The sequence below is a fragment of the Mauremys reevesii genome, linkage group 1 (assembly GCF_016161935.1).
Source record: "Mauremys reevesii isolate NIE-2019 linkage group 1, ASM1616193v1, whole genome shotgun sequence".
NCBI classification, from domain to species: domain Eukaryota; kingdom Metazoa; phylum Chordata; order Testudines; family Geoemydidae; genus Mauremys; species Mauremys reevesii.
In genome coordinates, this window is record NC_052623.1 from 6820981 (window position 1) to 6832364 (window position 11384).

At 46.1% G+C, this 11384-nt stretch overlaps 1 protein-coding gene across 1 annotated transcript; it reads right to left on the reverse strand.

The window, feature by feature from the left end:
* Positions 1 to 840: 840 nt before the first annotated feature.
* On the reverse strand, positions 841 to 1743 carry LOC120391580 (olfactory receptor 52D1-like). The gene has a single exon (XM_039515351.1). The coding sequence runs from the start codon at positions 1741 to 1743 to the stop codon at positions 841 to 843; it is 903 nt and encodes a 300-aa protein (XP_039371285.1).
* Between the last annotated feature and the right edge of the window lie 9641 nt (positions 1744 to 11384).

An 11384-nucleotide genomic window follows, 5' to 3' on the forward strand; every position in this document is an offset into this window, starting at 1 on the left:
CTTCATGTTTACTCACACGTCAATCATTCACTCTGGCTCTCTGCATGGTGTCCTTGTCATAGGGTCACTATAAACAGGTCGGCCTGTACTCCATGCTGGAACATTATGGATGGGCTATTTGGAAGGACTGATACCTCAGTGGTTTGAGTATTGGCCTGCTAAACCCAGGGTTATGAGGTCAATCCTTAAGAGGACCAGTTGGGGATTGGTCCTGCTTTGAGCAGGGGGTGGGACTAGATGACCTCCTCAGGTCCCTAATAACTCTATGATATTTACTTTTGCATGGGCCCATTGTTACTAACCAATAGGTTCAATATCGATCGCACACGCAGGCTTTTCCAGTCCTTTATCAAGTCTGCTTCTGCTTAAATGGGACCCTGCTCCTAGGATCCTCTGCAGTTCTTCAGCCATGTTTAAGTCATGTCAAGTTGTGCTCACAGCATTCATTCAGCATGGCCACACCAATCTGGCACCATCCCAACACCAAGGAAGGCAGGTCGTTTCTGAGCATGCTCTTCCTCGGTGCCGGGCTAAAGGGACATCATGCAGCTCACAGAACTTTTGGGATTCCTCCCAAAGAGCATCCCAATTAGCTGGGAGGTTGTAAGAACTGCTTCATGTTGTGATAGATGGTGCCAGCATCCCCTCTCTCAGAGCATCAACAAATCCTAGAAATCATTTTTTAGTTCCAGATTTTCTGTGTTTCTCACACAAACTCTCATTCCTTCTGGTTTAAAACTGCATGCTTCCACAACACTAATAGTAGAAAATCCACTGGTACAGAGCACCCTTGATTAACGACGAGATATCCTTTCCTCCTCTTGTCACACAGGTTTAAAATCAGTGGCCCCAGATGATCACCCAGATGTATTTGCCCACTATATCACGAAATTCTTTGTTTTTGACCCCATAAATGATAGGGTTGAGCATGGGGGGGACAAGGAAATAGAGGTTGGCCAAGATGATGTGAACATGTGGAACAGTGCCCTGACCGAACCGGTGATTCAGAATAGTGAAAAGGATGGAAGTATAAGAAATCAGTATCACACAGATGTGGGCTGTGCAGGTGTTGAGGGCTTTCTGGTGGGCTTGCTTGGAGGAGATCATTAAGACGTCCCTGATGATCAGACCGTAGGACAGGGCTATGAGCGTTAGGTCTAACCCGATGACTACAAATGCTATCACCAAGCCATATGTCCTGTTAAATGTGATGTCCCCACATGATATCTTCGCCACAGCTATGTGCTCACAGTACGTGTGAGGGATAATGTGGTTGCCACAGAATGGCTGCCTGTGTAAGAGCAGGGGCCCAGGCAACATGATGAGAACAGCTCTTGTCAAACCCACTAGCCCTAGCTTAGCTATTTGTGCATTAGTGAGGATGGTGGCATATCTCAGAGGGTTACATATGGCAACATAGCGATCGAAGGCCATTGTCACGAGGACGGCTGACTGTGTAGCAGAAAGCGTGTGAAGGAAGAATGACTGGGTGAGGCAGCCACCCACAGTAATGCTTTTCAAATTGAACCAAAATATACACAGTGCCTTCGGCACGACAGAGGTAGATGTGCCAATGTCTGTGAGTGCCAGCATGCAGATCAGCAGGTACATTGGCTTGTGCAGGGTCTGCTCTTTGCCTACAACAAACAGAACTGTGAAATTTCCCAACAGGCCGATAAAGTAGAACATAGCGAAAGGGATGGAAATCCAGATGTGGGCAGCTTCCAGGCCAGGGATGCCCATTAGGATAAATGTTGAAGGGTCAGAGGGGGTGAGGTTGAAACCTGCCATGAAGTGGTTGGTGCATCAAGAGGTCTCAGAAATGCTCACGATGCCTGTGAAGGGAGAGAAGCACAGCGAGTGGAGTTACACACTTTATAACAAATACTATGGTAAATATTTTATAGTTATTACCAATCTAGAAAGGGAGGTAAGCAGTGAGGTGGCAGTATTTGCAGATGGCTCAAGATTATTTAGATCATAGTCAAATCCAGAGAAGTCCTCAGAGGGAGCTCAGAAAGCCAGGTGAATGGGCAGCATGATGGCAGATGAACTTCAATGTCAATAACTGGAGGGAAAATCTTGAACTCCTCAAACAGCTTACGGGGTTCTAACTTAACTGTATGAACTCAGGACAGGGACCTGGGCATCATAGTACACAGCTCTGAGAAACCCTGCTCACAGTGCAAATACGGATAGAAACTAAGCAAATCTCTGGGATCCAGGAGGAGGGGGATGAAGAATCTTACAGAAAATACAATGTCATGAGATCAGTCAGTCAATGTTTCACCATCAATCTTTTTAGTTTAACAAAGATGGTTAAGTTTACTAAATAACAGTCTGTAAGTACTTACACAGGGAACCAATATTTAATGAGACTTTTTAGCCTAGCATATGAAGATGTAACAGTATCAAGTGGCTGGAAGATGAAGGTAAAGAAATTCTGACTGGAGATAAGGCGTACATTTTTTAAAGGGTGAGAGTAATTAACCACTGGAACAATTTACCAAGGGTCTTGGCGGATTCTTCTTCACTGTGAATTTTTAAATCAAGGTTCAATGTTCCTCTTGAAGATCTGCTCTAGGAAAAATGTTGCAGAAATTCTCCGGTCTGTGTTATGCAGACTAGATGATCACATTGGTCCCTTCTGGCTTTGGAATCTATGAACATGTCCCCAGGAGTCAGCTGCAGGCATTTTGCCTGCAAACTCTTACCTGAGCTTACAGGAGGCATTTTTTTCTATTCATGACTGTTGAATTTAGCCCCTATGGGGAGAAATTCTCATGTCAATGCTGCCCCTTTGAAATGTAACACTAGGTGAGTATTTCACGAGGCTGAGGAATCCTGTGACCTACTGCATGTATGAACGTTTTAGGTGAGAAAAATAATGACTTTAGCCCATGAAATCTCATACAACCCTTGCTGTTGATGGCTAGTAGAGCTGGCTAGCAAATGGTCCCAGAGCATCCTGGGTTTAACATCTGTGGCCCACTATTTCAGGCAGCTACCAGTGGTTCCTGCACGTGGCAGCTGTATTTATCTCAGGCCTCACATGTCGCAGAGTTGCCCACTCTTATTATATAATGTGCATATTTCTCAGCTAATGAGTTGTTCCTGTGTAGCAGTCCCCGAAGCACCATGTTTTTTGTTTGGGTATAACAAGAGAAGTCGTGTTGTTGCCTTGGCATATGCCACTTATGGGTGAGATTTATCATCGGTGAGACACGGTCACTGATTACCCCACAGCCAAGGGAGCAGGCGTGATGGGAGGCACCTCACCCCTTGCTGAGGAAGAATTTCAGGGAGTGTGGGGCATCTCATAGGTTGTGGGAGCCAGAGATGAAAGGGGAGCATGGAGAAGAAACTGGCGACCAGTGTGCTGTTGGAATCAGAGCAGCCTGGGATGGGGAAGGAACGTATGGACAGAGGCCAGAGTATTTTCGGAGATTGAAGCAGCTAAGGAGCAAAGTGTGACAGGTTTCCCCTCAGGGTGTCACCTAGAACTGGGTACCACTGAGCCTTCTGACTCACCAGCCTGGGCTCCCTCTCTCAGTGTGATGCTGTTACAAGCTGCAGATCCGCTCCTGCTCCTACACCTCCACCAGCATTCACACAGGCAGGGTCATTCCCAGCTGCAGTTACATGCAGGCTCTTTGACCAGCCACTGCATGAACGAACAGTAGAGCGGCTACAAGCAAACTAACCACCAGCTCCCTAACCTAGGACCCCAGAGCTGTACTGTCCTGCCCTGGTTCAAACTCCAACCAGTATGAATTTGTTACCTGGTTCCCCACTCCCTCAATGTGGGAAGGTCAATGCACACTTGTGGTAACCAAGCTGAGATTTTTTCCCTCAGACACATCACTTAAAGGCACCCTGGGTTTAGATTAAAACATAAAACAAGTTTATTAACTACAACAGATAGATTGTAAGAGATTATAAGGGATAGCAAACAGATCAAAGCAGATTACCTAGCAAATAAACAAAAATGCAAACGAAGGGTACCTATTTCGATTGACTATGAATTAACAGTTTCTCACCCTGATTGCTGCTATAAGCTGTCTGGCGAATTCTCAAGACACAATCTGCATTTGCCTTGGAGCTTGGGTTTCTCAGGTTGCCTTACACAGGCTAGAAATCTCTTTAGCGTGGGTCCAGCACTTCCCCCAGTTCACACATTTTTCATCAGATGTTTCCAGGAGTCCTCTTATGTAGGGAGTGAAGAACCACTGATAATGTCCCTCCCTGCTTTATATAAGTTTAGCATATAGTGGGAACCCATTGTTTCAAAATGTGGGAAAAATACAGACTCCCCAAAATGAAGTCAAGAGTTATGTGGCCTGGTCACATGCCCTTGTAGAGTCATAGTATCAATTACTTACAGGCTGTCTGGAGCACTCTCACAAAGCCTCACCAGGTAGGAGACAGGTTTATTCTAAGGCCTATTGTTTTTCCTAATGGCTCATTGCCCTGAATAGGTGCTTCCCAACCAGCTATTGAGTTACTCAGGTGTAACTATATAGTCAATATTCATAACTTCAGATACACAAATGATACACGCATGCAAATAGGATAATCATATTCAGAAAATTGTAACTTTTCCAATGACAACTTACAACACATCTTGTATAAAATATAGCATAATTATGCTACAATCATAACATACTGGTATCACTATGAAGAACATGGGTTACAGTGTCACACAAAGATGAGTGGTTCTTTCCAATGGTGAAATGCCTGAATTTACATAACAACAATAACAGTTGGAAACAAAATTGAGTAAAGCTTGTGACACCCAGGCTGCAGTTCTGTAGCTTGCCAGGGCAAAGAGACACTGAGACCTGCCCAGTCTGGGAGCCAGGAAAGGTCCCAGTGCTGGTCTTGGACCAACAATCAAAAGAGAAAATTAATTTCAGCGGTGCCTCTCAGTGTTCACCCAGCTCCCTGCCCTCACCACCTCCATTGCTGCCCACCTGTCTGTGTACACCTCCCTGCCTGTTCACATAACCCACAACGCGGTCTGCTTCTCTGTGTACACCTTCCTCCTTTCCCCCACAACTCCGAGCACTGCCTGTCTGTCTGTGTACACACCCCCTGCCTGCTCCACAACAACCAGTACTGCCCACATGTCCATGTAGGTTCCCTACACCCACAACTTCCAGCCCTGCCACACAGTGACACCCTTCACCCAGGACCAACACCAGGAGCCAGATCCCACAGTGACAGCTCACAGAAATACCTCCTCAGACTAGGCTGAACTCAATGTCTGCCTGCTCCAGGGAAAAGGGGGAGATCGGCCTGAACTGCCTCTCTGGGGTGAAGGGAACCCAGCAGCAGCTTTGCCTGTGCAGGAAGGAGAGAGGGACAGACCCAGCAGGAGGGAGAGAGGACGTGGAGACTAAAAGGAGCCAGCGTGAGTAATTCTTCTTCAAAACTACACAAACCTTTAACATATTGCAGCCCATTAGAAACCCGCACACATCTTCCCAAGGCTGCTTTTCTGTGTTGGCAATTGCTGACATTGCCATGAGACTGAAGTAGGATTACTCATGGCCTCATTACGTCTCCCTATTTCAACCAGTTTCAGGACAACACACACACACACACACACACACACACATGCTTTTCTGGACCTTCCCAGGTACTTTCCTGAACCTCCTCCAGTGAGATTTCCACCTGGTGTCCTCTATGCCAGAAACATGTTTTTATTTTTACTGCTGTTTGGTGCTTCTTGTTGTGATGGGTTAGATTACAGAACACCCCTTGGGAACTGCCAACTGATGTGCTGAGACTACTTCTAAGTCTGCTTTCCTGATAATGCTAAACAGTTCATGTCACCGTGCTGGTGAATTCCAGCCCAGATGGTTCTCGGCTTGAACCCTGGAACCCTTCCTGAGCCCTCAGCACTAATGTTAATGCAGAAACAGACAACTCACTGAAATCCCGCTCAGCAGAAAAAGGAAATCTCCTTACGGCGACTGAAAGGCAGATCCCTGAGAATCAGCGTTTGAATTTCACATGCCTGCCTCTTGCTGTATTGGACAGCAACCTTTATGATTCCCCGTACAGTCCCTGTGGACTGTCAGATTAGCCTGGACTCCCTGACAATTCCCTCAGCTTCTTGAGCAGCAGGAACAGCAAAAAATAAACCCTGGAGAACTTCAGCCTAGGAGCCTCCCCTGGGGATGGAGAAATGATTCTCTCATACTAGGGGCTCAAATTGTCAGGGCAAACTGAGCCGTGCAGACTCATTAGGGTGGCCCAGCACTACTTAAACCCCTGAGAGAAAAGGAAGAGCCACGACATAGATGTACTCAATTGTCTGCCAGAATTTCTGTGCTGCCGCCTATTGTCATAGAACCTGAGCATCAAATCCTCTCCTCCTGGCTGACAAGCCCTGTGCTCAATCGATGAGAACACGACATACACATGGAAAGACTCTCACAAATCCTTGTTTCAAATGCAGATCAACAGCCCCTCCCATCGGATAGCCTCTCTCTGACAGAGGACAGAACCGATTGCCCCTGCTTAGTCATAAACCCCCCGTAGTTCATTATCATGCCATGGGCAGGAGCAACTTCCTGAGCCCCTTCAGTGATCAGCATGTGCCCTGAAGCCTGGGGACTGCTAGAGTCACTGCACAGGCTGGAATTAGGGAGGGTGGAGGGAGATGTTCAGAGACACAGATGTGAGTTAGCTGCCCAGTATCCATCAGCATCCAGTGGCGTTCTGGTGCCTACTGCCCTTGTGCCTTTTCCAATCTATTATAGTCATGGCCTTCACAATATCCCCTGGCAAAGAGTTCCATGGGATAGGTCCAAAGAGTTCCTTGAGGATTGGTCCATCAATGGCTACTAGTCAGGATGGGCAAGGATGGTGTCTGTAGCCTCTGTTTGCCAGAAGCTCAGAACAGGCAAAGGGGGATGGATTACTTGATGATTTCCCATTCTGTTCATTCCCTCTGAAGCACCTGACACTGGCCACTGTCAGAACACAGCCTACTGGGCTAGAGAGAGATTTGGTCTGAAACAGTTGTGCCATTCTTATGAGAGAGGGGGTATGATAAAGTTCTGTACAACTGTGACTGGTGTGGAGAAAGTGAACACAGAACCGTTGTTTACTCCTTCACATAACACAAGAACTAGGGGTGACCCAATGAATTTAACAGCCAGCAAGTTTAAAACAAGTGACAGGAAATACCCCATCACACACTGCACAGTCAACCTGTGGAACTCTTTGCCAGGGCGTGTGGTGAAGGCCAAGACTGTACCAGGGTTCAAAAAAGAATTAGATGAGTTCATTGAGGATAGGTCAATCAATGACTGTTAAACAAGATGTTCAGAGACACGACCTTATGCTCTGAGTGTCTTAGCCTCTGACTGCCAGATGCTGGGACTGGATGACAGGAGATGGATTCCTTGATAATTGACCTATTCTTTCCCTCTGAAGCACCTGGCACTGACCACTGTCAGAAGACAGATCAGAACTTAAGACTGGCCACACTGGGTCAGGACAATGGTCCATCTAGTCCAGTACCCCGAGTCCCTTTTTTCTTCTCTGGGTGCTGGACCTCAGTCGATGGGGCCCACACGCCTCACTACCTCAAACAGCCCCTGCCATCAAACCAGTAATTTGAATCGCAAACTTGGTAGTAACCATAACTCTCAATCATGCAGTTTGAACACTCGCAGCTGGACTCCTGTGTTATAGGCCTTTTCTTGTACCAGTTGTGCATTTAGCAAATTCTTCTAGCAAACACCTGTCCTCAGGTGATTTCTTAATGGAAGAATGTATTCGACTATGCTCATTGGCTGGGGTCTTTGCTCTGCCAGGTTTCTCGAAGCAGGTCTGGAAATCCTTGAGGTTGCTTCCCAGACTTCCAGTTAAAAGGGAGAAAACTTGGTAGCTTGAGGCGCCTCCCTGATAGCAAAAAAGAGAGGGGCGGGGATAGTTGGTCCCAGTGTCTAGGATCTGACGCTGCAAACTTCTTTAATGTCACCATCAAAGTTTTGAGAAATTGATCCACCAACCTAACAGTTTGGGGATGATAGATCAACGTTCTGAATGTCTTTACCCTCAGTAGGTCACACAGTTCTTTCATTAGTTGTAAAGTGAAGTTAGGCCATTGATCAGTAAGGGTTTCTCGGGGTATTACCAAGCGGGAGCAGAATTTCATGAGCTAATTTGCAGTGGTGGGTGCATTGGTGGAGCGCAAGAGGATGGCTTTGGGGTGCACACCGTGTAGACAAGGATAATGACGGTACGTTAATACCGCACAGCACTCTTCTCTAGGAGCCCCACAAAGTCTATGCCTGTTGTTTCAAATAGGTTATCAACATGGGGGAGCAGCTGAGAGGGGCTTTGGGTATTCCCCTAGGACTGGCCAGTGTAGGGGAGAGAGAGAGCCTAGAGCACTGGGCCTGCTGCAAGATCTGAGGCCTGAACCAGAGGCTGTGAACCAAAGTCAGGCCATGTATTAAAGCAGATACTCACAAGTTCACTGTCTAGTACATGGACTTGGCAAAGTTGTTTCTAGTGTACTAGGCCCTAGCTATTTACATAAATCTATTCCTGCTAGTGCGGATACATCCCAACTTAGTACAAGATAAGATGGCTTGACAAAATAATGAATAGAGCAGTTTTGTCTAAGATATGAGGCACAAGGGGAAGTAACAAACAGATGTAATGAAACAGAAAATGTGGTATGTACGTTGTTTATCCCAGGTGTTTATCTCAGTCTATAAATGTTGGGGTACCTCACCTTAATCCTTAGTGTGGCCTAGGGGACAGCAGAGACTCCTGCTGCTGACTCAGCCACTCGGCACTCATGTGTTAGCCTACCTGTGACCATGGAGGCAGGGCGCTCTGGCTATGCCTGGAGGGCAACACACATGGCCGACTGCCTTTGTCACTGAACCGTGCCTGTGGTCTTTCTTTATGAGTAACTTTGAGGTCTGCTGAATGAGCAGGCTGCCTTGTCTACTAATAACGATAACATTGGAGCTCCAAGGACAGAAGCACAGAGCAACCTGAACAGCGTTACCGAGGCAACAACATTCCAGGCTTCGGCCCTTAACAAGGGCCAGCTGACACTCTGGGCAGGAAGCACAGCAGTCACTGACTAGCTCCAGACAGCGGAATTGTTCTCCCCTGCACTCAAAGTGTGGCCACTGCCTCAGTCGCTGCGGTTCCATCACTACCCCAGTCGCCACGGGAAGTTGTTCATAGGCATGGCTAAGGATAAGATTATGTCACAGAGATCACAGAATCCATGACTTTAAGAGACATCCTTGACATTTATTGGCTCTAAACTGTCTGCATTTCAAACTTGTGCTGTGCTTCTGGGTGACACCCCAGACAATTTGGCGTCAGCACTGCCTAGCCTGCTTGGTGGCCCATTAAGGACCATCAGCTACACAACTGACCCAATGAGAGAAGGCAGGTACACCTTGTGACTCAGCAAGGCAGGCAGGGACATGCCTATGGACAGAACTCTAAGGTTTTTCCATGCCATGTGCTGGATAGCTTGCTTTTGGAACTCCTCCATCTTGTCTTCAGTCCTGCTTCATACCTCCTTATCTTACTACAAACTGAAGCTCTGAACAAAGGACTGAATGATCCATCCCAGCGGGGGATGTACTCCAGAGATTTGATTTGAGCCTGCAGTTAATTCCATCAATGCTACAAGCCTTAACCGAGAACTTTGCCATTACTGTATGTAATTGTTTCCTTTAACCAATATTAGCTCTCGTCTACATTTATTTCTTTTTTATGAAAAAACCTTTAAATTTTAGATTCTAAAGCATTGGCAACAGTGTGATTTGTGGGTAAGATCTGACTTATATATTGCCCTAGGTCTGAGGCTTGGTCCTTTGGGATCAGGAGAACCGCTTTTCTTTTCCTGGGATGTTGGTTTTCATAACCATTCGTCCCCATAACGAGTGGTGCTGGTGGTGATACTAGGAAACTGGAGTGTCTGAGGGATTTGCTTTTATGACTTGTGGTTAGCCAGTGGGGTAAAACCGAAGTCCTGTCTGTTTGACTGGTTTGGTGCCTTAATAGTAAAGGACACACCCAGCTTTGGGCTGTAACTGCCCTGCTCTAAGCAATTTGTCCTGAATTGATACTATCAGTAGTGTCCCACCATAGGTAGCAGCATTCCAGTAGACCACATGTAAAATGGAATAAAAAGTGGCTAATCGACAGAGCTCAGAAAGGGTCATTGTCAGTGGATGGGGCAGTTTCTAGTGGGTTTCTGCAGGGATCAGTTCTCGGCCCGATGCTATTCAATATTTTACTCAATGATCGGGAAGCAAATAGAAAATCACTGCAGATAAAATGTGCGACGACCCAAAGACTGGCAGAGCGGTTACAATGAGGAGGCCAGGGCAGGCATACCAATTAATCTGAAGCATTTCCTGAGCTGGGCCCATACAAACAAAATGTTTTGATACAGACAAATTCAATGTTTTCCACTCAGAACAGGGAACGCAGGCCCGACCCACAGACTAGGGCACTGTATTATGGAACACAGCAACCCGTAAAATGATTCAGGGATCACAGTGGACAATCTACTCATCGTGAGCTTCCGATGTGATGCTGTGTCCAGAAAGGCTGATGTGATCCTTGGATGCATAAACAGGAGAGTGGTGAGTTAGAGCCGGGGAACGATTTTACCTCTGCACATGGCATTGGAGAAACCAACTGCATCCAGTTAAAAGGTAGGAATCAAATCATTGAATAAATGGTGATAATGGAGAGAGGTAAAGGGTGGTGTTCCGCAAGGGCCTATACTGGGACCAGGCCTATTCAGCATAGTCATAAATTATCTGGAAAAAAGGAAAACAGTGAGGTGGCAAAATTTGCAGATGATACAAAATTACTCAAGATTGTGAAGGCCAAAGCAGATTGAGAAATGTTACAAAGGGATCTCACAAATCTGAGTGACTGGGCAACACAATGGCAGATGAAATTCATTGTTGATAAATGCAAAGTAATGCACATGGCAAAATATAATCCCAACTATTGATACAAAAAGATGGAGTTAAAATTAGTGTTACCCATCAAGAAAGAGATCTTGGAGTCATTGTGAATAGTTCTCCGAAAACATCCACTCAATGTGCAGCGGCAGTCAAAAATGCGAACAGAATATTGGGAATCAATAGGAGACTGCTAGATAATAAGACAGATAATATAATATTGCATCTATATAAATCCATGGTACACCATTACATTGAATACTGCATGCAGATTTGGTCACCCTATCCCCCAAAAAGATGTATTGGACTTGGAAAACGTACAAAGAAGGGCAATGTAAGACTGGGACTTTTCAGATTTGAAAACAGACGACTAAGGGGTGATATGGTATAGGTCTATGAAATCAT

Excerpts from the sequence above, each read along its gene's own strand:
- LOC120391580 (XM_039515351.1), bottom strand. The coding sequence starts at position 1,743 with ATGGGCATCCCTGGCCTGGAAGCTGCCCACATCTGGATTTCCATCCCT.